Raw genomic sequence first — 26,377 nt, forward strand, 5'->3', positions numbered from 1 at the left:
GTGAATCCTCTTGTAAGAATCTACTCCAATAATTTCCCACCACCAATGTACAGTGGTTTCTTAAACTTATTTTTAAAGGAAACTTTATCAAAGGAAATCCATCTGCTATTCTTCACTTTTCCAGCACCTCACAGGTGCCTAAAGAGGATACAAAGATGCTTCAATAATTTTCTACCTTGCTTCCTTAAGTTGTTCAGGTAAAGATACCTCCTTAGCTCTGTTCTAAAGGGTCATCCCTCAAATTTGAGACTGTGCCCTCTAGTTTTGGATATGCCCACCATAGGACACATTTCTCCACATCCATCCTATCTAGTCCTTTCAACATTCAGCAGGTTTCAGTGAGATTCTCCCCGCATCTTTCTAAATTCCAGTGAGTTCAGGCCCAAAGCTGCCAAACGCTGCTCATATGTTAACCCATTTATTCCTGAAACATCCTCATGAACCTCCTCTGGACTCTCTCCAATGCATATACATCTTTTCTGAAATATAGGGTCCAGAACTGTTGACAATACTCCAAGCATGGCCCGACTAGTGTCTTATAAAGGCCCAGCATTATCTCCTTGCTTTTATATTCTGTTCTCCTTGAAATAAATGTCAGCATTGCATTTACCTTCTTTACCACAGACTCAACCTGTAAATTAACCTTCTGGGAGTCTTGCACAAGGACTCCTAAGTCCCTCTGCACCTCTGATGTTTGAACCTTCTCCCCATTTAGATAATTGTCTGCACCATTGTTCCTTTTATGATGCACTGACGAAGACCCTGTGCAGGAATTGTACTGCTGAATCCGGGTCCTTAAGAACCCCCAACTCCTCTTTGCTCAGCCTGGAGCCTAAGGTCACCAGGCACACCAAGACAATATAACAATGCCAATGAAGGATTGCAGGACAGACATCAACTATAGGATAGTTAATCTTACCAATTCTGGGCATTGTTGACATTTATTGTGTAGATTTTATTGGTTATTAACACCTAAAAATGTATGGGTTGTTAGTTAAATACAAAGATAATGGGATTCAGAATCTCTTTTGGATCAATATCTGTTTAAAATATTGATAATGTTAACTAAAATTTCAGAACGTGTTGGTGATGGGATTTGAACTGTTCCCCTTGTGCACAAATAAATGCACAGAGATTGAGAAATGCAAACAAGTTGTCTGAGTTCATTTAATCGGTGACGACAACACCAACACTGCCATCTCCGCGATAAGGACATTCCCTAGATTATGAACTTAACCCACTTCAGCAACACACATAAAGTGTTGGAGGAATTCAGCAAGTCAGGCAGCATCTGTAGAAGGGAATAAACAGTCAATGTTTTGGTCCCAGACCTTTCATCAGGATTGATAGCCCTTTTAAACTCACCATTGTCACCTATGCTCTTCCTCTTGGTGCTTGCCAATGTCAGGTACTCATCAAAGACATTATCCACTCTTTGTTCACCAAGTCTGGAGGTTAGTTCGCAAACGTTTCGTTGTCAGTCGAGGTGACATCATCAGTGCGCAACTGAGCATTGTTTCTGTCACGTGCTCGCGTTTATATTGGCCTGATTCGTTGTTCTGATGGGTTGGCTGTCGTGCAGGCTGCTAGTCTCTGCTGCGTTCCGGCCAACCGGGTAGCTGATGATCTCCGCTGGCCCATAACTCTGGTTATTAATTGTTGTGAGTGTTGTTTAATCAGGTGTCCGTGGCTCATCCATCGGCCCCAATGCCACTGACACATAGGTTCGTAAGTTGCATCCAGTTCTTCATGCTTGTTAATGGTCTTCTGCTGAGAACCAAGCTTCTAAGAAGGGGCGAGCTACAGACGCCTGGGGAACCCACACTCAGAGTGAGCGATAACCAGGGATATGGACCAGTGGTGATCACTCAGGGAACCTGTTGCTGTGTACTTGCCTAGTCCGACTGTCTGGGTGCAATTGGTAAGAAAGCCCAGGATCCAGCTGCGGACTGGTGTATTCAGTCCCAGATTGTGCAGCTTAATGGTCAACATTTCTCGCGGGCATTCACAACAGAGCAAAGAAGTGTAATAGAATCAGTGAAAAACTGCATGCAGAGACTGACAAACAACCAATGTACCAAAAAAAAAGACAAATTGTGCAATACAGAAAAATAGAGTAAATAATACTGAGAACACGATGCATAGAGTCCTTGAAAATGAGTCCAAAGGTTGTGCTCAGATTAGTCCGGTGTTGAAATGAGTGAAGTTATCCACAGTGGTTCAGGAGCCTGATGGTTAAGGGGTAGTAATTTATCTAATCTTATCATGTTCTGTACATGTTGTGTGGATTTTTGTATCTCAAAAATGTAGCTAATCTGTATAAATTTCTTGTCTAGACTTCAACTAGAGGAAAACAAGATGAATGAAAGAAAGGTAAGAAATGTAACTATAAATCATATTTTTACCACACTTAAGTAATTTTTGAGATCCTTCCAGGGCTGTGGAGTTTTAATGCTCTGCAGATATGTGTTCAATGATAGGAAGCCACACAAATTATGTATATCACCATGTGATGAGTTTACAAGCAAGATGCGTTTTGGCCTTGAGTGCCCCACTATCCAGACAAAAGTTGCACCTAGCGATCCTCTATGTGGCATGTTAGTCTAGTGAGTTTAAAATCCAACGTGACACGAGTCTTGTAAACACACTGCCCACACTCATACACAAGGGACATTGGCAACAGTGTGAGTTTATGTAATGGCAACATTTAACAGTATGACTTGGCCACATCCCAATTGGCTCTTCATATCAGTGGAGCTATTTGAATATTTCTGTTGATAATCACACTTCTCAAGGTCTCCTCCCCTTCATTGTAGCTGTCAAAAGCACAATAGAATGAGTATCGAATATACTGCTGATTGGGACAGAACTACTGATGATGACCGAGGAAATTTTCAAAGATGCTTTTAAGGCTAACCTTGATTTTTATTCATCTATGCAAGTCTAACTGGATGTGTGTGGGGGGAGGGGGGATATAGTTATGAAGACCATAGTCCTGACTTGTGCATGGAAATTTTACTAGCGTTGAATGTAGTTTAATATGTTTCTTGCCAAGTTTGTTAATCACCGTCAGAACTTCCTTGAAGCTGCTCACATACCACCATGTCAGGCCTAAAGGGCTGGGGCCATTTCATAATATTATTTAAGTAGTACTTTAATATTTAACAACAAAGTTTACAAAGTGAAAGTAAAATCAGATGGGGAATTGGTAGTGAAATTGAGAAGGCTGATGAGTTAAACGTATAATTTACACCTGTTTTCACTACAGAGGCAGGAAGTAACATCTATGAATTTGGTTGTAAATCAGCAATTGGTAGTGAGAGGGTTGAACTTGGGCATTGGGGACAGAGCAAGAAAGAGGTGGGGGGGGGTGATACAATCACCATGGAGATGGTACTGAGAAGTTGTTGGTGCTGTAGGCTGATGGGGTTTCCATATCTTCCTGTACTTCAATGGTACAGGAAAGTAGTTGATATTGAGAAAGGTTCTAGTAGATAGAAGTACAGCAAGTGTAGATCCTTTATTCAAGAAGGGGAGGAAATAAAGCAAGAAACTGCAGGCCAGTTAGACCATTACAGCACATCACAGTGGACCATTACAGGCTCTTCAGTACATGTTGTTGTGCTGACCTATTAATCAATCTAACCCTTCCCTCCTTTTTTTTTGTGTGTATCATCAGTGTGGCTATCTGTGAGTTTAAATGAGCCTAATATATTTGCCTCTAACACCAACTCCTCCCACCCCTTGGCAGGGCATTCTACACACCACTATTTTTTTTGAAAAAGCACTTACCTGTGACGTACCCTCTAACCTTCCCTCAAATCACCTTGAAATCAGCCCCCACCCCCCGTATTCTCTTTAAAAATTGAGGCTTTTAGGCATTTACTTTAATTCAGAGGAGCAACAGTCCCTCTCGTATTTCTTTTACAGCTGTGCAGACCAATCATTACCCTGAGCAGGAAATTTTTACATGGCCTGAAAACTGTGTGGAACTTCAAATGTGTTTTTTTGTGATATGAATGCTATGAAAATCATCACATACTTCTGATTTTATTTATTAATTGAGTGTAATGAAATACAGTACAAAGAAAATATTTCACTTTTTACTCATCTCTTTATTGCAAATCCATGGTCTGTAAACACTGTCGAGATTAATTTTGCATCTAGAGGAAAGATGCGTCTTGATCCTCAGATCATCCAGATGTTTTGCCTCTAGTCTATTGCCGTACTTACACTTGAGTGAATTTGTAAGACTGAATCCACACTCACAGTCAGCACTGGAAGTTTGAAATGTGAACAGGAATTGAGAGTTTTGCAAATTCTTTGTTTCTAAGCACGTAGTTCAACATATCAGCAAATGACCTTCTCAGAAATGACGAATCTGAAATCGCAGTATTGCTGCGATATGCTTGAGGCAACACTTCTGTCGTAGTTCATAATGAGTGATTTTTTTTTTTGTCAGATCTGATGATGTCCGATTCTCTGGGTATTAGTGTGTTAACCAAAATATCACACTATAACATTATAACATATAACATTCTCTTTTCCAAATGCAAAATTGATTGCATTTGCAACAAGGTCAAAAGTTTGCTATACTCTTAACTAACCATCAGGGAATTTATTATCGAAGTGATTACAAATGCATTGACAATGAGATACTGACTTCCATTCTGTGTTTATTGTTACAATTTGTAAGTGTTGTAACTTGAAACACTAACAATGTAAATACATTGAAACTCTAAAATGTTTCAAAGTAAAGGTTGTATGTTTATTATTTAGACAATTTATGAATTATTTTCATTAACAAACAATTACAGGATATTTCATAGTTGTATTAATATAGATTTCAAACATATTAGCGTAATTTCAACATTATATTTTTTTAAAATCCAGCTGCATGATAACCAAGGGCTATTTGTGAGTGGGAGCATTTCAGTTACCACGTGGCTGAGCACCCACACAGCATAGAGGGAATGGTGAAAATAAATGATTCTCATTTAGTCCATCAAAGCGATAGTCATTTCCATTTTAGCATCACCTGTTTCAGCTCGATGGTTCAGCACATGGAAGTGTTTCACAACAGATCACCAGACCGACTGGAAATTTGACAGTGAGATGAATGTGTCACTGAGTAATCTGGCGGATTGGTAGCTGAGACAGGGATTGACAGCTGGTGGAGCTACATTAAGGCAGCTGAGGAAGAAGTACAGATGAGAAGAGCAGCACCCTAAAGATGCCTTCTAACATTGCTCTGAATTTCACTGAGCTTGCTTCAGTGGTCCTTTTAATCCATTTGGCTTTTTGGTTAACACACTAATACCCAGAGAATCGGACATCATCAGATCTGATGAACAAGGGGAGCTGAAATGTTAACAATATACTTCTCCGAGTGTGTTGCTGGTCTGTCCAATTTTATCTCTGATTTTTTTTTTGTATCCTCAACGTTTTCTTCTTGCTGTTCGTTTAATTTTTATTTTCATTAATTTATCCCCTGAATGAAGACTGGCATCGCAGCAGAATTTACTTCCAATTTTTGTTTTTATTTTGTGGTGACCATGGCAAGGCTGTGGCTTATTGTCTGATTATCATAACCCTGAGGGCTTTGTGTGAACCGTAGACCGTACAGGAGAGTGGAGCCTCATCCGTGAATTACCAGATTTATAGAGTTTAGCTTCCCAATGAGATTTGAAAACAAGCAACGCACGCAGAATGCTGGTGGAACGTAGCAGGCCAGGCAGCATCTATAGGAAGAAATACAGTTGATGTTTCGGGGCGAGACCCTTCGTCAGGACTAACTGAAAAAAGAGATAGTAAGAGATTTGAAAGTTAGGAGGGGGAGATCCGAAATTATAGGAGAAGCCAGGAGGGGGAGGGATGAAGCTAAGAGCTGGAAAGTTGATTGGCAAAGGTGATACACAGCTGGAGAAGGGAAAGGATCATGGGACAGGAGGCCTCAGGAGAAAGAAAGGAGGAGGGGAGCACCAGAGGGAGATGGAGAGCAGGCAAGGATTTGAAAACATATCATCTTGGTTACCAGCACATTATCACAGCTATTGCGTCATTATAACCTGCACCCATTTTTCACAGTGAACGGTGTTTATATTGTTTTCTGTTCCGGTTGTTCCTGTTCAGCACTGGACGGACGGGGTGGCAGAGATTTACCAGGATGCTGCCTGGGTTAGAGAGCATGTCTTAGGAGGATAGATTGAGGGAGCTAAGGTTTTTCTTGTTGGAGTGAATGAGGTTGAGGGGCAACTTGACAGAGGTGTATAAAATAAGAGGCATAGATCGAATAGATAACTTGGAGACTGTTTCCCAGGGTGGAAACAGCTAATATGGGGGAGGGGCATAATTTTAAGGTGATTGGAAGAAAGTATGGGGGGGAAGGGGCATGTCAGGGGTAAGTGTTTTTTTTTAATGCAGAGAGTGGTTGGTGCGTGGAATGAAGTGCCACAGCTGGTGGTAGAGGCACATGCACTAGGGGCTTTTAAGAAATTCTTAGATATGGCGCATGGATGATAGAAAAATTGAGGAGGGAAAAGTTAGGTTGATCTTGGAGTAGATTAAAACTTTGGAACAGCATTGAGGCTGAAGAGTCTGTACTGTGCTCTAATGTTCTTTGTTCTATCTGACCATTCTACCGATATATTAAAGGGTTCTGTAAGTTTGATCATTGGGATGAGTCCAACTTGTCCTATGACTCAACGTGTCTAATTTCTGGGAAATTGCATCACGTTCTGTATAAAAGCACCGCGATAGAGCTTTTGTCTCTTGGTGTGAAGTGCTCATTCCAATGACCTTCTTCAATATGCCAAATCAGGAATTCATCACTGTGTGGGTACGCGACCCGAGAGTCCAGAAGGAAGATTCCTGGCAGTCCTTCGTAGATTATGAAATCTGTGTTCATGTAAGTATGTTTATTAAATAACTCTTGGCTACTAAGGAAACTAAATTTGAAGCATTTCTAACTTTGTGTACTAAGTATTATGATTGCCTAGAACACTTCAACATAGTACAGGCTGTTTGGCCCATGATGTTACTCTCACTCAGATCAATTTAACCCTTCCCTCCTGTATAATCCTCCATTTGATCATCATCTTTGTATCTATCTAAGAGTCTCTTAAATGTCCCTAATGTATCTGCCTCAACCACCACCCTTGGCAGCGTGTTCCATGCCCCTAGCACTCTCCGTGTAAAAACAAGACCTACCTCTACCACCTACACATTAAGCTACTTTAGAGTTAAGTGTGCCTGCCTGTAGGGAGTTTGTACCTGTGACCTCGTGAATTTCCTCCGGATGCTCTGGTTTCCTCCAACGGTCCAAAGACACGCAAGTCAGTAGGGTAATTGCTCATTCTAAATTGTCCCGTGATTAGGCCAGGATGAAACTGGGAGATTGCTGGGCAGGGTGTGTTCAAAGGGCTGGAAGGACCTATTCCATGCTGTATTCAGTAAATGAATAAGCATGTTCCTGCAAATTCCCATTAGAAAATATGACTTCCAATGGATTGTAAAAGCACCAGTCATTGGAGATTGCACTGGGGTAGTGTTTTGGATTTTTTTTTTACAAGTATCAGATTATCTGTTAGCTGTTTTTGGGAGTTCTGAACTTTTTTCCACATCCTGACAGATACAATCTTCCGTTCCTCTTTGTTGTCTAAGGTTCTGGATCACACTGTTATAAGCTGCTAGTATAAATGCTTTCTAAGCAACTGAATTTGATTTTTGAATGGTTGTTTACACAGTGCACTGTTTCCAAAACTACTTGCTCCAACTTTGGTCAGTAACCTCCCACTGGTCAATGAGAATTTGTTAATATAGTTTTTTTTAAAAAAAGTTTACAATTACATTAGGAGTACAGTAAGATAAAATCATGTATTCTGTTTTTTTATGAGAGCAGCACATGTCAGTTTAGGAGATCTTTGTCCTCTCTGTTGTGTGCCCATTTGCTGCTCACTTTAGTTTCTGAGGTTTTATCCTGGTTGAATAAGGAAGTGCTGTATACCATTTTATACTCATAAGCATGATTTTCCCCTTGTCGTCAATTACACAATTATTGTTCTTGGGCTTGCAGCTTAGATGTATATACTACAGCTTAAAAAGGTCTGTTCTCAGGCACATGTGAACCTCCTGTTATAATAGTAAAAAAATAATATAGATATAGGCAGCATGGAGTAAAGGAATTGCTCGAGGAATATAAAGAATGTAAAAGGAATCTTAAAGAGATTAGAAAAGCTAAAAGAAGATACGAGTTTGGTTTGGCAAATAAGGTGGAAGTAAATCTGAAAGGTTTCTACAGTTATATTAAAAGCAAGAGGATAGTGAGGGATAAAATTGGTCCCTTAGAGAATCAGGGTGGTCAGCTATGTGTGGAGCCGAGGGAGATGGGAGAGATTTTGAACGATTTCTTCTCTTCGGTATTCACTAAGGAGAAGGATATTGAATTGGGTAAGGTGTGGGAAACAAGTAAGGAAGTTATGGAACCTATGACAATTAAAGAGGTGGAAGTACTGGCGCTTTTAAGAAATTTAAAAGTGGATAAATCTCCGGGTCCTGACAGGATATACCCCAGGACCTTGAGGGAAGTTTGTGTAGAGATAGCAAGAGCTCTGATGGAGATCTTTCAGATGTCATTAGAAATGGGGATTGTGCCGGAGGATTGGCGTATTGCTCATGTGGTTCCATTGTTTAAAAAGGGTTCTAGAAGTAAGCCTGGCAATTATAGACCTGTCAGTTTGACATCAGTGGTGGGTAAATTAATGGAAAGTATTCTTAGAGATAGTATTTATAATTATCTGGATAGACAGGATCTGATTAGGAGTAGCCAGCATGGATTTGTGCGTGGAAGGTCATGTTTGACAAACCTTATTGAATTTTTTGAAGAAGTTACGAGGAATGTTGACGAGGGTAAGGCAGTGGATGTAGTCTATATGGACTTCAGCAAGGCCTTTGATAAAGTTCCACATGGAAGGTTAGTTAAGAAGGTTCAGTCGTTAGGTATTAATGCTGGAGTAATAAAATGGATTCAACAGTGGCTAGATGGGAGATGCCAGAGAGTAGTGGTGGATAATTGTTTATCGGGATGGAGGCCGGTGACTAGCGGGGTGCCTCAGGGATCTGTTTTGGGCCCAATGTTGTTTGTAATATACATAAATGATCTGGATGATGGGGTGGTAAATTGGATTAGTAAGTATGCCGATGATACTAAGGTAGGAGGTGTTGTGGATAATGAGGTGGGTTTTCAAAGCTTGCAGGGAGATTTATGCCGGTTAGAAGAATGGGCTGAACATTGGCAGATGGAGTTTAATGCTGAGAAGTGTGAGGTTCTACATTTTGGCAGGAATAATCCAAATAGAACATACAGGGTAAATGGTAGGGCATTGAGGAATGCAGTGGAACAGAGAGATCTAGGAATAACAGTGCATAGTTCCCTGAAGGTGGAGTCTCATGTAGATAGGGTGGTGAAGAAGGCTTTTGAAATGCTGGCCTTTATAAATCAGAGCATTGAGTACAGAAGTTGGGATGTAATGTTAAAATTGTACAAGGCATTGGTAAGACCAAATTTGGAATATTGTGTACAGTTCTGGTCACCGAATTGTAGGAAAGATATCAATAAATTAGAGAGAGTGCAGAGACGATTTACTAGGATGTTACCTGGGTTTCAGCACTTAAGTTACAGAGAAAGGTTGAACAAGTTAGGTCTCTATTCATTGGAGCGTAGAAGGTTGAGGGGGGATTTGATCGAGGTATTTAAAATTTTGAGAGGGATAGATAGAGTTGACGTGAATAGGCTGTTTCCATTGAGAGTAGGGGAGATTCAAATGAGAGGACATGATTTGAGAGTTAGAGGGCAAAAGTTTAAGGGAAACACGAGGGGGTATTTCTTTACTCAGAGAGTGATAGCTGTGTGGAATGAGCTTCCTGTAGAAGTAGTAGAGGCCAGTTCAGTTGTGTCATTTAAGGTAAAATTGGATAGGTATATGGACAGGAAAGGAGTGGAGGGTTATGGGCTGAGTGCGGGTAGGTGGGACTAGGTGAGATTAAGAGTTCGGCACGGACTAGGAGGGCCAGACTGGCCTGTTTCCGTGCTGTGATTGTTATATGGTTATATGGTTACTTCAAAGTGCTTTACAATGGGATAAAATTACAAGCATGAAAATAAAGTCAGAAACTAAAAATAAACATGAAAATAAAAGAAGTTAGTTAAAAACAAGCTTAAATAAATAGGTTTTGAACTGTTGAACTAAAACTGAAAAGTTTTAGAGTTATTTAAAATGCCAGTTCTGTTTATTCTCGACGAAACGTTGAGCCATTGGCTATGGTTTTCTGTGTATTAAAATTGTAACTGAAAAGTCAGTCCAGGGGATAAACCTTTGGTTTGATTGTCCCAGTGAAGTCACTTTTCCCTTTTTTAATAGACTAATAGTATGTGTTTTACAAAGAAGACATCCTGTGTCAGAAGACGTTATAAGGAATTTGCTTGGCTTAGGCAACGACTACAAGACAATGCAGTGTTGATGTAAGTACTTATTTTTTCTTATCTGAAGTCAATCCAGGTCTACTTTGGTTTTAAAACCCTGTCCACTTCCCACACCCCTACTCTTTGCCCTTCTCCACTGCCCACCACCTTCACCTTCCTTCCTCTGATTTCCTCACCTCCATTCCCTTTTTGTTGCATGGTCCACCATCCTCTCAGTAGATTCCATCCTGCCCAGCTGATGCACCATCAATAACTCTTGGATATGTGAGTTAAGGTAGGCTTTTATTGGCTGGAAGAAAGCACAAGCAGCAAGCGACCACCACACAACATCCTGGAGACTGAGGGAGGAGCGGTGCCTCCCATCGCCTTTATACCGGGGTCTGTGGGAGGAGCCACAGGAGCAGTCAGCAGGGGGGCGTGTCCAGACAGGTATATGTAGTTCACCACACCAACCCTTTGCCTCTTCCACCTGTCACCTTCCAGTTCCTCATACCACTTCTCCCTTCTCCCTCACCGATCACCCTCCAGTTCCTCACGCCACCCTTCCTGTTCCCCAATGTATCTACCTTTTCCTCCCTCACCTAACATCCATCAGCTCATGTTCCTCCCCTCCTCTCAACCTTTCCCTCCATAGATGCTGCCTGACCTGCTGAGTTCCTCCAACGTTGTGTGTGTGTTGCTCCTGATAAAATCATCTCTCTTTCTCTTGTTTCCCAACCCTCACAATGCTTTGCCTTTCACCTGGGTTAACCTATCACCTTCTCACACCACTACCTCCTCCTGACCTACCCACTCCCCACCATCACCTGGATTCACCTAAAACCTGCAAGCTCATCCTCCTCTCCCTCCCCCCCCCCCCACCTTTTTATTCCAGCTTCTGCTGTCTTCTTGTCCTGATGTAGGGTCTCAGCCCAAACTATCGACCGTCATCTTTCTCCATAGATGCTGCCTGACTTGTTGAGTTCCTCCAGGTTTTGTGCTTGTTTCTCAAGGTTTCCCGCTTTGCCCCTCCCCCTTCCTTTTTCCATTTCCCATTCTGACTCCCCTCTTTCCCCTTCTTCACCTCCCTCTGATTCCCTTCCTCCTCCCTTTTCTTCCATGGTCCACTTTCCTCTCCGATCGGAATCCTTCTTCAGCCCTTTATTTCTTCCACCTAACGCCTCCCAGCTTCTTTCTCCATCCCACCTTCCCTCTCCTCTGGTTTCGCCTATCACCTGCCAGCTTGTACTCTTTCCCCTCCCCTCACCCCCTTTTTCTGGATTCTGTGACGGGTCTCGGCCTGAAACATCGACTGTTTACTCCTCTCCGTAGATGCTGTCTGACCCGCTGAGTTCCTCCAGCATTCTGTGTGTGTCGCTCCCCTCACTCGCTCCACCTCTCATAAAGACTCTCGCTTGAACTACCACGGGCAGCTTGCGTGCGCTGTATATATTTGTTCAAGTTCAGATGTCATTCAGCCGTACACGATGCCCATGGATAAAGCTAAACGAAGCAGCGTTGTTTTACAAGGTGCAGAACACAGTACTGAGAGTCACACCCAGCATGAGGCGCGTAGCACACGTTAGATATCGGCAAAATCCGTCGCACAGAAAAAGCCCCGAGTCCATGAATGTTGCAGCAGCCTGCAGTCGAATACAGTATGGCGTGTCGTCTTCTGAGCGAACACTGGGCTCCACCCTGGACACTGTGACGCGCCACTCCAGCACAATGATGGAGCCCCACCGCCTCCCTCCTGGGTGGGTATAAACAGGCAACACCGTGGCCGGAGGGCCTTGTCCTCGCTATGACTGAGACCACACTGCTCCTTCGCAATCCGCCCCTGACGTCCACCAATAAACCAGTGAACCAGACTCGCAGCATTCCACACCACTTACGTCCAACGGGGTCTTGCAATCACAAGAAAAACAACTACGGTGGGTTCTTTCCGCTCAGTTTTACTCTATGTGCGCTGTTTCGCTTGCCCTGCCTGGCATTTTGTCACAGGGGTGACCAGGAGTGAAAAGAACTCTCATCAGAAATCACATTGTTGAAGCACAAACCATGTTAATTTCTGCAATATTTTTTTTAAATGTCACTTTAAATTGATTTATGAATTTATATGTTATGAATTCCTGCTTTGTCCTGGTTTTGTAACACATGTAATTGGTTTGGGTGGTGGGGTGAAGATGCACCTCTACCAAAGGAGGTGTGAGGCACTGTTGCCCCCCAGGTCATTCTTTGGCAAGGTGTAGCACCTGCTTAGTGCCCCCCACCCCCCGCCCCGATCAGGGTCATGTGAAGCCGTGGGAGCAGGCGGTGGATGGTTGTATGAACAGCCGGTGCAGATCACAAGTCCTGGTTATGCGATCACCGACGCCAGGTAGACAATCTCTGAAGAGCATTGAGAATGGCCGGGAGTCACCCATCTTGTAAAGACGCTACCCAGAAGAAGGCAAACACTTCTGTAGAAAAATTAGCCAAGAACAATCACAGTCATGTAAAGACGTGATCGCCCACGTTAGATGACATGGCACATAGCGATAAAGATAATGATGACAATTGGTTCCCGGTCAGACTTGTACGACAACGTTGGCTGCATGTCTTTGACATTTTTGAAAAACCTTTGCGTTTTTATCACTGCTTGTTCACGGAGGATAAAAAAGAATTTGCAATGTCTGTTGGTTGACTGTTGAAGGCCAGCTAGTGTGAACACTGAAAACCCAAATATCATTTTCCTTGCAGAAGTTTACCAGAGATTCCTCCGAAGATCCCCTTTTTTAGTGGCAGTAACAACCAGCTTGTGGAGCAGCGTCGACAAGGACTTCAGGAATTTCTAGAAAAGTACGTACAACTGAATTTTTCAGTTATCAACTCCCAGGTGTGAATTGTGATGACTGGACTTCCCTGTGATTATTGATTAAGGCCAACTCTAAGCTATGTTACGGAGGCCAATTTCATATTACAAGCCCGTGACTCTGACATCAGTTGTGGGAAAGTTATTGAAGGTATTCTAAGGAACCGGATATATAAGTATTTTGATAGACATGGACTGATTAAGGATAGTCAGCATGGCTTTGTGCAAGGAGGTATACAAAATTATAAGGGGTATAGATAGGGTAAATTCTAGCAGCCTTTTTCCACTGAGGTTGGGTGGGACTTCAGCCAGAGATCACTGCTTAAGGGTGAAAAGTGAGATGTTTGAGGGGAAACTTCTTCACTCAGGGTCGTGGGAGTGTGGAATGAACTGCCAGTGCAAGTGGTCCGTGCAGGCTTGATTTCAACATTTAAGAGGAGTTTGGATCGGTACGTGGACACTAGGAATATGGAGGGCTATGGTCCCGGTACGGGTCGATGGGAGTAGGCTGTTTGAATGGTCCGTTTCTGTGCTGTACTTCTCTACGACTCTATGTACCAGTTGCTAGGTTAATTGGTCATTGTAAATTTTCCCGCGATTAGGCTTGGATTAAATCGGGGCTTTGCTGGGCAGCGCAGGTCGAAGGACTGAAAGGGCCTATTCCGTGCTGAATCCCAATAAATAAATAAATTTTAACTGAAGTACTTCATCCTGAAGAGCTGGTCTGGTCAATTGCACCCTTACTTTTCCAGGAAAGTTGCTGTTCTTTTGCCTTTCAACCAAATGCAGCTCCTTAAAAACAGCAGCACACAAACGGTAGAACTGAAAATAGTTATTAAGACGCAGTACCCACTGCCTGTTGTGTCGCTGGCATTTAAGGCAGCAATGAAGGTCATCCATGCCTGTCAAAAGACAATTTTGTTCTGAGTCTTGGCAGTGTTCAGGGCTTCCTTCATCGTGCCAGTAGCTCCCTCTTGGTTTTCACTACTGTCAGCCATGCCATCCCGGTGGAGACTCAGGAATACCGTTGCACTCAGATAAAGAAAAAATTTTCATTGCTGTTTTTGTAACAATTTTTTCATTTTTTTGACCTGTCAGGGTTGTTGGCCCTGAGCTGATCCTGGAGGACCTGTGGGTCACTCTCAGTCTGGCCTCTACCCTTTGACCTGTTTGGCCTGGGTGACCCTACCAAGAGCCAAAGCATAAAACCCTGACTGCAGCCAACATATTGTAGCTCTTTGGGTCATTGAGGCACGCAAGCCTCCAAACCCTACAGCAATGTTGTGATCCTCTTGGAGAAGAATACAGTAGATTCCGGTTAATTGTGACATATTGGGACCTGTATATATTGGCTCAATTAAGTGGCTTTCCCAATTAGAGGAAATTAGAGTTTCAAGGAAATCATTGAAAGAAGAAAAAAAAGACAAACTACTGTTTAACTGAGTGACAATTTATGTATTTAAATGAAATACAGAACAAATTAGAACACCACCAATACCTCTACAGTACTATAAAACTGTCTATTGGTTCCTAATAGATATTGACAGAGGAATTAATCCTCTGCGTTCTTTTGATTGTAGCTGAACAAAATCAGAATGGATAATGGACTGCCTTCATACGATGTTGTAGGTGATTGCATCCTCCAAATCTACTATTTCATTGTAACATTCAAGATGATTTTAGATACCTTTTTGTAATTTCTAACTTCTAATTTCTAAGTAGTGGAATCATTTCATTTTCGCTCCCGGCCATTTCTGGTATCTCCAATCCTGAATGCTGTAAACCGCAGTGAGTGAAACAGTTCAAAATGATCTTGCTGCTTACTTTCTTGCCAACTATCAAGTTTTCGAACGTAAACACATGCAACTGACGATATTTAAAAACTAATTGCGCTAAGAACAGTGTAGTGTCTAATGGCTACGCAAGTGCATGCAACTGATGCTAGTTAGAAACTGCTCGGCAACAGTCTCCTGCACCATTAACTGATGGACCAGTTAATCAGAATCCACTGTATTTGCAGATTAGTTTCTTACATATGGTTTGAGTTCACAACAACACTAGGATCAAGGATAAACTTTATTTGTCATATACACTAAGTGGCCACTTTATTAGATACACCCTCATTATTGCAAATATCTTATCAGCCAATCGTTTGGCAGCAACTCAATGCATAAACGCATGCAGATATGGTCAAGAGGTTCAGTTGTTCAGGCCAGACGTCAGAATGGGGAAGAGCTGTGATCTGAGTGATTTTGATTGTGGAATGATTATTGCTGCCAGGTGGGGTGGTTTGAGTATCTCAGAAACTGCTGTTGACCTGGGAGTTTCACACACAACAGTCTCTAGAGTTTACAAGCGAATGGCGGGAAAAACAAAACAAAAAAAAAATCCAGTGAGCAGCAGTTCAGTGGACGAAACGGCCTTGTTGATGAGAGTGGTCAGACTGGTTCAAGCTGACAGGGCGGCGACAGTAACTCGAGTAACCACACGTTACAACAGTGGTGTGCAGAGGAGCATCTCTGAACGCCCAAATACTGAACCTCGAAGTGGAGGGGCTACAGTGACAGAAGACCCACCGGGCTCCACTCCTGGAACTAATAAAGTGGCTACTGAGTGTGCATTTACATGTATTAAGAATATGCTGGGGTGTGTTGGTGTAAAATGAAACAGAGTCATAGATTTTATAGAATAAAGAATTACCGTGTATGCAAATAAATTTAGAGGTTAAAGTATAGATATGGAATAAAATTTGCATTAAATATCAGCACGTATTTACAATGTAAACAGCATCATAGCAGTTGTTTAGAGTGCAGTGCAGTGTCTAGGCTAACTAGAATGATCAGATTAACTGCCTGGGTGGGAAGAAACCAGTCCAAGAAGTTAACATGGGCATTATATTTTGATACTGACCCGATTAAGGGATTGGACTTTTAAGGAATATATCCCTTGAATATGGTTGATAACATGAAATTATTTAGTTTGCCAAGAGCATAACCAGGAAATCCTGTTTTGTTTAAAAAAGGACGTCAAAACCTCGATTGACAGGAAGTTATACTTGGCTCAGCCCTACTAGTTTTCTATGCCTTTTTTTTTTGAATGTCCACTGCCATCTTGTGGTTGCAGGTTTGTACTGCAGTAAATAAGGAGGAATTGCTTTGACCCGTCGCTGGTGAACGCTGTAATTAAGTTAGGCTTTTTGTACATCGACCCTTTCCCCCCTTGTATTATGTTCCGAGGTAATTTTAGTAATCGCAACAAACTGCTCAAAAATGAAAGTTAGACATGTGGTTACATGTGCAGTTATAACGTTTTGATCTTTTCATAGAACAATGCATTCACGGGTCTTTAATTCTAACGCACAAAATGCTGGAGCAGCTCGGCAGATTAGTCCTCATGAGGGTCTTAGCTCGAAACGTAGAATGTTCATTCTTCTTAATAGATGCTGCCTGACTTGCAGACTTCCTCCAGCCTTTTGTGTGTGTTGCTCTGGTATTCCAACATCTGCTGAATCTCCTGTGCCTTTCACTCTAAAGGTAGTTTCCTGCCGGTCGGAGGATCTCTTGTGATTTAACATGCTCGGACATCGGCGATGTCGGTCTTAGTGAACAACATTGCGAGCCCAGTCTGCTAATGGTCAGCTCCATCTTGATAGATTGTATTGATGAAATCTGTTTTATTTTTGGGCGGGAGGGAAAAATGTTACCTTAGAATTGTCGCCTGAGATGCCTGCTGTGTCTGATGAAGATTTAGTATAGGAGTTCCCAACCTTTTTTAAGCCATGGACCAATTTAGCAAGGTGTCCGTGGGACCCCACATTGGAAACCCCTGCTAATAAATAATTTATGCTGGGGCCAGAAATACTGAAAATTTATGAAGTTTTATTCGATGCTCAGCAGTTAATATGTTGCTCTGGTATCAAGTTCCATGTGCAGTTTTAATAAAGGAACCTCAACTTGATTGGTACCGGGAATGAAATTCCCCTGGGGGGAGAGGGGGGTGGAACAAAATAAATTTTATAGGACAGTAATGTAGTGGTTAGCACATGGCTTTACAGTGCCAGCAATCACTGGCCAGGGTTCGATGCCTGCCACTGCGCGGAAGAAGTTTGTACGTTCTTCCCGTGACTGTGTATTCCATTTCCTGCCACACTGCCAAGACTTGGGGTTAGGGTTGGAATTAGTCAGTAGTGGGTATGCTACGTTAGCGCTGGAAGCAAGACAACACGTGCAGGCTGCCCCCAGCACTGCTTTGATTGGACATAAAGGTTGCATTTCATTGTATGTTTGACAAATAAAGTTAATCTTTACCTGGCCCAGAATCTGCAGATGTTACTGGTTAGTTTGACATCTGATCAAACAATGGTGAGTTTAAACTGGTCATGATCCTTATACTATCCTTGCTATCATTGAAGTTATCTTTTAACAAGGTTTAACGGTTCTGAGTCTTTAGCAAGCATGTGTCTGCTACATTAGCACCAGGTAATTCACAGAGAGCTATGGTGAGCAGGGTAGGGTGGTGACAAAGGCAATATTGAGGAGGGATTTCTTTAGGCCACCCATTCGCAACTAATTCCTTTTGCCAGTGCTTGGCAATTCAGGTACAACTAGTCTCTGGGTGAGACAACTCTTCCTCAAATCCAACACATGTGACTCCTTACCACAAACCGATTCCCTCGAGTGATAGATTCATCTGCTATGGGGAAATTTTCCTAGTTTTTTCCTTATTGATGCCCCTCATAATTTTATATGCCTCTGTCAGGTGGCCTTAAGCTCTTAGAAAAGGGAAAAAAAACCCATCCTAGCCAGTTTCCAGAACGAGGGGTCACAGTTTAAGGATAAAGGGGAAGCCTTTTAGGACCGAGATGAGGAAAAACTTCTTCACACAGAGAGTGGTGAATCTGTGGAATTCTCTGCCACAGGAAATAGTTGAGGCCGGTTCATTGGCTATATTTAAGAGGGAGTTAGATATGGCCCTTGTGACTAAAGGGATCAGGGGGTATGGAGAGAAAGCAGGTACAGGGTTCTGAGATGGATGATCAGACGTGATCATACTGAATGGCGGTGCAGGCTCGAAGGGCCGAAGGGCCTACTCCTGCACCTATTTCCTATGTTTCTATGTCTCACAACTAGAATGTTGTACCAGAAGTGACATCTTGGTGGATCTCCTCTGCGCTTCAGTTCTTTACATCCTTCTAAGTGGGTGACAGCTTCAGCCACGTGCAATGGACCAGCTGCGTCTACCAGTGACCTTTTTATTCTGATGTCCTTCCCCTTCTTTTTCCAGTCATGAAGAAGGGTCTCGGCCCGAAATACCGACTGTTTATTCATCTCCATAGATGATGCCTGTTCTGCTAAGCTCCTCCAGCAGTTTGTGTGCGTTACTTTATCCTACCAATGGATGGGCAGCACGGTTACTTACAAGTTGGTGGTTAACTATTACAGCACCAGCAGCTTCAGTTCTGTTGTCTGTAAGGAGATTGTACCTTCTCCTCATGACTGTGTGGGTTTTCCTCTCACATTCCAAAGGCGTAGGGTAGGGTTAGTAAGTTGTGGGCACTTTTGGTTTGCTCCGGTACAATCCTCACGGACTTGATCTGAAGCAAATGGTGCATTTCACTGTCCATGTGACAAATAAAGCTAACCTACTACTGTTCACGGGAGGGGACGTGAAGTCTTCCAAGTTCAAAGTCTAAAACATCTTTTAAACTTTCCCAGTTCGGATGAACATTTTTAATATGTGGCATATTTAATATTCACATGCAAAATTCGGAATATCTCTTGAGCCCTCAGCATTAACACTCCACTTAGTCTCTCGGCACTCCACAGTATGCACTTTTGCTGAGGATACTCGGGAGTGTCATCTGAACCTTGTTACTGCAGGTTTGACTCTTTTCGTTTGGCCTCCGAGTGGCGCTATCTAACAGCTCGGAAATTCTCCGGCATGTTCCCTCTTAATGCCATTGAGCTCTGGCCTAAAGTACGAGCCTTGAATTACTCTCTGGATAATGGCTAAATATCACTTCAATCTTCGTTTAGAACACAAGGTCAAGAATAGGTCAACCAAACCCTCAAGCCTGCACCACCATTCAGTGAGATCAGACTGTAGTTGATCCTGTATTCTATCCTTACGCTTCTGGCTTTGCTCGTTATCCCTTAACTATCTTTTGGCCAGGCAATAATATTATCTGAACTAATGTTTCAATTACTAGTTGTTGTAGGAGAGAATTTCATACTGAACTGTCGTCCTGAAGATTGTGTTTTAAGAATATTGTAGATCCTCTGCCATTAATAAAGGGTTTTCTATATCGGCACCTGTCATTTCTTTTCCAGAAACCTGAAAGCCTTAATTAAATCATCCGTAACTATGTTCATCCCAGATGACACAAGATCGGTTTATGTAATATTTCAAAATCTAATGCTTGGAGCCCTAATATCTTTCTGGTGTATTCCTCCCATGGCAAATATGGTCCCTCTGAGGGGCAATGCCCAAGATGCTGCCCAGCAGTTCAGATGTGAACTAATTTATGCTTAGTATAGCTATATCAAATATTTTTCTTTTTATTTCTATTGTTCAATAAATGTAGTTATATGTAGTTCAATAAGACTGCACGGTAGTGTAAGGCTTTACACTGATCAGGGGTTAATACCTACTGATGTCTGTAATGAGTTTGTACATTCTCACCATGGCCACGTATGTTTCCTCCCACGTACGGGTTAGGGCTAGTAAGTTGTGGCTATGCTATGTTGGCTCTAGAAGCACGGGGGCACTTGCAGGCTGCCCCTACACATCCTTGGGCCGTGTTGGCTGTTAACGCAATGACGCGTTTCACTGTATGTTGTGACGTACATGTGACAGATAAAACTAATCTCTTTTTATATAATGGATAACTTCTATTGTTCTAAATAATGGGGTTATATAGAGTACCTGTGAATATGTGGACATCAGGACCAAGAGCTAATATGAAATATATATCATGTATGATGTAAACCCAAAGGAATAAAATGAAAGCTCTCTCTGTAATAATCCAATAAGAAATTTCAAGTGGCAGCATGCAAGAACCATTGGACAGATCTGCTGATTCAATGAAGGAGATGGTGGTGTTGCAAAAATATTTAATAAAAGCTTAACATAGGAGCAAAAGAGGGTAAAATATGTTAACATTAAAGTATATAATGTTTTCTAAATCAGAAGTTGTTACCAGACAGGCCAAATGGTTGCTCCTGGCTGTGCTGTTCTGCGACTATTAATTGACGCCCTATACGTAACATACATTAATGTTAAGGAATAGATAATTTTGTTTCTTCTGGATCAAGCTTCAAAGCATTTAAAAGTCTGTGTGTTTGTACAGCTGACCTGCTCTCATGAAATTTGCAGTTTGCACTTCCTTGCATGCAGGCATCTACAATTCTGCTGTATTCTCCAATGCTTTAACTGTAATTTTGGAAAATTTGTACCAGTTTAAACTATCTAGTGCAAGGCCAATATTAGTCCAAAGGCTGCCTATATGTTCTAAATATGACTTCCCTGGCTAATTCAGAATCAGGTTTATTATCACTGACATATGTCGTGAAATTTGTTGTTTTGTGGCAGCAGTACAATGCAGGACATAAAATATACCATAAATTATAACTTTTTTAAAAAAAAAAAGATAAATAAGTAGTGCAAAAGAAAGCAAATATAGTGAGGAAGCATTCATGGGTTCATTGTTCATTCAGAAATTGGGTGGTGGAGGGGATAAAGCTGATCCTTAAACGTTGAGACAACAACAGACACAAAATGCTGGTGGAACACAGCAGGCCAGGCAGCATCTATAGGGAGAAGCGCTGTCGACGTTTCGGGCCGAGACCCTTAAACGTTGAGTGTGTGTTTCTAACCTCCTGTATCTCCTCTCTGAGAAGAGGACGTGTCTTGGATGATGAGGGTCCTTCCTGATGGATGTCTCCTCTTCGAGGGCATTGCCTTTTGAAGATGCCCTCAGTGGTGGGGAGGCTAGTACCCATGATGGAACTGGCTGATTTTACAAACCTCTGCAGCCTTTTCTGATAATCATGAAGTGCCCTCAATACATTTATTTTTGAAAAATAAATGGTGGGGGGAGGGATAAAATGTACTGGCTCTAATTAGCAGTCAATACAGGGCAGATTCTTGCCAAATACTGTGGGTCACAGCATCCAAGGCAGCTCTCAGTGTATTTACTGGTCTATAGGTACCCTTTAACTAAAATACTTACCTGTAACTCTGACACTAAAACTTTCATGATGAACAGCAATGAAAAAATGTTGCTGTGCTTAATATTGAAGTACTCTATGATTTTGCTAAAGCCCAATTTCAGTTCATCTAATTTAACTGTTCCAAGACCGCTATTGTCCAATGATTGATTAAACTTCAGTTTGAATTGGACTTGCAGGATGTTGTACAAGAAGTCAGAAAATTTGTTCATGATGTTCCTATAGTTTGGGCTAAATTCTCATTTGTTCTGAGAAGATGTATTCCATTGCGTTTAGAAATGCAACCCTTATTTTGAAAAGGGGGGGAGAGGAGAGAGACCATAAGATGTAAGAGTAGAACTAGTCCATTCAGCCCATCGAGACTGCTGTACCATTTTATCATGGCTGATTTATTTTCCCTCTCAGCCCCATTCTCTTGCCTTCAACCTGTGATCTTTGACACCCTAACTAATCAAGACCCTATTGACCTCCCCTTGAGTAGAAAGGGTTAGGGGTGGGAATTAAAAAACAGAGTGGGGGAAATGATTGCTCTAACATTGTCATGAAACACTACAGCACAAAAACAGGCCTTTTGGTCCATCTAGTCTGTTTGTATTTGATTGTAAATTGGTGAAGGACTTTGGGAAATGGCAATCTATTCTGTAAGGAAGTAAATAATTTGTGCACTCATTTTTTTGGAAAAGTAGTTTCATCGAAAGTTTAAAGTAAATTTATTGTTAAAGTACACATCTGTCACAATATGCAACTGTAGGACTCATTTCCTTGCGGGCATTGACAGTAAATACCAAGAAATCCAAACTGCACACAAGTTGGACAAACAACCGATGTGCAAAAGACGACAAACTGTGCAAATATGAAAGGAAACAAAACAAAGTAATAATAATTAAGCAATGAATATCAAGAAAGTGTGAAGAAGAGTTCTTGAAAGTGAGTCCATAGTTTGTGGGAATAGTTCAATGTTGGGGTGAGTGAACTTGTCCCCTCTGGTTCAGGAGCCCAGTGGTTGAAGGGTAATAACTATTCCAGAACCTGGTGGTGTGGGTCCTGAGGCTCTGGTACCTCCCTCCTGATGGCAGCAGTAAGGAGAGAGCATGGCCTGAATGATGGGGCTCCATGATGATGGATGCTGCTCTCTTGCGACAGGTTCCTTGTAAATGTGCTCAGCGGTAGGGAGGGCTTTACCTGTGATGGACTGGGCTGTATCATCATCATCACCGCAGACTCTCACCATCCAGGCTGCACTTTCTTCTTGCTGTTCCCATTGGGAGAGGTACGTCAGGTCCCACGCAACCAGGTTCAGGAACAGTTATTGCCCTACAACCATCAGGCTCCTGAACCGGAGTGGATAACTTCACTCAGCTCACCTCTGAACTGATTCCACAGCCTATGGACTCACTTTCAGAGTCTACACTTCATGTTCTCAATATTATTTACGTACTTATTTGCACAGCTTGTCTTTTACACATTGGTTGCTTGCCAGTCCTTGTAATGTATCATTATTCTATTATATTTATTTGTTCTACTGTGAATGCGTGCAAGAAAATAAATTTCAGGGTAGTATGTGGTGACGTATACACACTTCGATAATAAATTTACTTTGTGCTTAGAAATGCTCCTTGCTGAGTGAGAACAGCCAACCTCTTCTTAAATCCTTAGTTTCTTCCCTTGTTTGTTTTTAAAATGTTGGTGAGCTAAAGCTGCCCCTTTTCTCTGCAACATCTTCTTCCAGAATTCAGTAACACACAGACATCTGACGTTGTAAATGAACCAGTGACTGTGAGGTTTATTGGCATGGACTCTCTCCTGTGGTGTTGTCTCAATTACTCATTTCTTGAGTACAAGGCTCCTCAGTGTCTTCCTGTTTCAGTCACTTGCTGCTTTAACTGATGAACTGTGAGGAAACGCTGTTTAAATACGCTACTGTATAGCTTCTTTTTAAATCCACCCCTACCTACTTAAACATATTATCAGTTTCTGTTCCCCCTCCCCATTGTATATTTTTTTCACATAGTAGCTTATCTGTTGTCCATTTTGTATATTTAAATAAAGCATTTGACATGATCCTTTCTTGTTTTTAAACAGAGTGTTACAGAGCAACATCCTCCTTTCGGACAGTAGATTACATCTCTTCCTGCAGACGCAGCTCAGCACCACGGAGATTGAGGCCTGTGTCTCGGGCCAGACTGACTACACGGTTACCGATGCCGTTCATAAGCACGCGTCATCCAACCGAAGGTTCCCTGCAGAAGAAGCATAGAGAGCAAATGTCTATTTAGATTTAAGTTGAAAGGTTTTTAATCCAACTGCATTTTTCAACAGAAGCATTGTTAATTGACCTCATTGTTATAGAGCTGTGGCAGCTCGTCATAGAAAGCTGCTCACACCTACACACAGTTAATGAATGCAGTGAAAATTCAATTATCTGTATTCTGATTATCTGAATTTCATTTTGTTAGACTTGGGTTATTTCCTTTTAAATTATCTAGCAAAAAATATCAGACTCTACTGCAAACACCTAATTAAAAGACCAAATTTCCTGTCTCTCTGAGACTGGAGATAATTAAGGTTCTCCTCTGTTACTCAGGCTTTAACTGTGTTGTAGAGACCAATTTCCTCTTTATTATTTTATTTTCATCAGCACTTCATCCTCGGGGCTTGGAACTGGCAGTAGTGACAACAATGTGAAGTCGTAAAAGATGAAAATTGCAAGGATCTGTTTTTTTTTTGTGGCTCATTTTCTGTTTGGGGCATGTGTTCCAAATCTGCAGTCTAGACTGTTGTTCTCCAAATCTAAATCATCCAAATAGACCTCATTTGCAAAAGAAATTTGTGGAAGCTTGTAGCCTGATGCACTGGTTTTTTTTCTGTGTGCAGATAGTGAAGTCTGAGCGAATTGTACTTTTTAAAATTGCAGTTCTGAAATGAAGAGGGAAGAAAAGAAATTTGGTCGTCTTTTTATTTTGCAGGACAGGTTTAGTCGTAGAAAGCACCAAAAATAAATGACTGTAATGAATTAGAGAGAAATCTGAGTGTAACTGAAATCCTAAAATACAGAAAATATTTTCATATGTACACGTGTGTGTGTGTGTGGTGTCTGTGTGTGTATACATATATACACACACATGATATCTTCATACCCAATTTTTCTCTGAACAGAGCTCAAACATGAGTTAGTTAACTGCACCATATGTGAGGTGTGAGTTTGTATTCAACATTCTATTAATGGCAATCCCAAAGTTCCTATGGTTGGTTTTTAATACAAGGGCTGTTGGACGAAAATATTGTTGTTGCACATGGGCAATGCCATTCAGTCAATCATAAATCACTCACGGATTAATTTATGGAAATTAATCATTCAGTGTCTTGATTTAATAACTTATTTGCTATGCAAACTATTGCTTTCAGTCCATGATTTTGTGCTGTATATGATTAAGATAGCAAAATTCACTGTGGAGGAGAAATAAATGTAGCATTCTTCCTGGTGTTGCTTTTCTGCTCCATTGAAGCAATTTATATTTTTTTGAAATCCAAGCTTTTTTTAAAATCATTTAGTGTTACAGCATTAATTAGGGCACTGTTGGTTTACTGCACTTCTGTTGAATTTTATCCTGAAGATTAAATTGGCATTGTACTTGACAAGGTGGAAAATTGACCGTTTGATTTAGTGATCAGAGCAATGTTGTATTTAACTGTTTATGAGGAACTTTAGTTGGGATTACCTGGTTTGGCTCTGTTCTGAAAGCAATCCCTTGCTTCTTGCAAAATTTGTTTTGGCCATCGAGTTGCTAAGTATCCTAGGCAGGGGCTCCTAACCTGGGTCCACAGACCCCTTGGTTAATATAGGGGGGTCCGTGGTATAAAAAAAGGTTGGGAACCCCTACCCTACGGTCACATCATAATTCAGTTTTTGTCCTGACTAGGATGGTAGCATCTCTAGGTAAAGGAATATTGGCCTTGCTGCTTATTACTATCTTGCTTGAAGTGCATGTGTGTTTGCATTGTTCTAATTACCCATCGGACAAAAACCAACAAAATAAATAACTGGTTTCCATGCTTCATGTGAAAGTGGGCATTTGGCTGAGATAACAATTGAGTGAGCACCACTATTGGAACCTTGTCACAGCAGGGAGTTTATCTTTACCGAGTGGAGAAAGTTGTATCACAAATTAGTTTTAATTTAAAAAAACCCAGTAATTTCTTATTTTAGGTTATGTTGTGCCCAAAATGTTATACTACATTTTATTTTTTCCTGTCTTTTGATTGTGTATCTTAAAGCTAACTTGTGGTTTATGAATTTTCATTTATGAAGCCATAGCTTTCCAATTCTTTAATTGCCCAGGGGACGGGGTACTTTGGTTTTCTTTCGCATCCTGAAGGAAATTGACATGTTCGAGGGGAAAACTGTTACTACCCAGTTTATATTGCGATTTTGAATCCTCCATATTGCAGTAAACTGGCTCTGAAATGCTCTTCATATGTATCCTGACCTGTTCAGTATTTACAGTTTTTCATTTTTTAATAAACTGAAATTGAGGTCTCTCATTACTAAGGGGAACACCTTATTAAAGTGTATAATTATATCATTATTAGACTCTTTGGTATTGGGATTTGGTATTTTTTGAATATATAGTTGTTAATTATTATGTAGCCTGCTGCGGTGTGAGAACTCTGTTCCAACAGGGTTAGTTTTGCCGTAAATGGGAGAATGAATAAGTGCCGGAACTGTACTAGATGTCTGGGATGCTGCACCTCGTTCAGAACAAAACTGTTGTCCTTTAATATCAATGTTTATGGAACTGTGCAATACTACACTTTATAATAAATGAATCAAATGCA

At 41.4% G+C, this 26,377-nt stretch overlaps 1 protein-coding gene and 1 long non-coding RNA gene across 3 annotated transcripts in view; one reads left to right on the forward strand and one right to left on the reverse strand.

Annotated features, from left to right (window-relative positions):
* LOC140713845 (uncharacterized) overlaps positions 1-2,024 on the reverse strand; it is a 34,616-nt gene extending 32,592 nt beyond the window's left edge. Inside the window, exon 1 of the long non-coding RNA XR_012095748.1 lies at positions 1,366-2,024. This is a non-coding gene — a long non-coding RNA (uncharacterized lncRNA). The remainder of the gene's footprint in view (positions 1-1,365) is intronic.
* On the forward strand, positions 1,260-26,377 carry snx10b (sorting nexin 10b). Of its 2 annotated transcripts, none has more exons than XM_073024428.1 (6): positions 1,260-1,408; positions 2,337-2,373; positions 6,821-6,907; positions 10,446-10,519; positions 13,202-13,300; positions 23,624-26,377. In XM_073024428.1, exons 1-6 carry the CDS (start codon positions 1,377-1,379, stop codon positions 23,796-23,798), a joined length of 504 nt encoding a protein of 167 aa, XP_072880529.1. In that variant the 5' UTR covers positions 1,260-1,376; the 3' UTR covers positions 23,799-26,377. The 2 variants fall into 2 exon arrangements, with proteins under 2 accessions (XP_072880529.1, XP_072880528.1); XM_073024427.1 differs by having other exon boundaries at positions 1,362-1,408; positions 10,419-10,519.

This window comes from Hemitrygon akajei, chromosome 20 (assembly GCF_048418815.1).
Source record: "Hemitrygon akajei chromosome 20, sHemAka1.3, whole genome shotgun sequence".
NCBI classification, from domain to species: Eukaryota; Metazoa; Chordata; class Chondrichthyes; order Myliobatiformes; family Dasyatidae; genus Hemitrygon; species Hemitrygon akajei.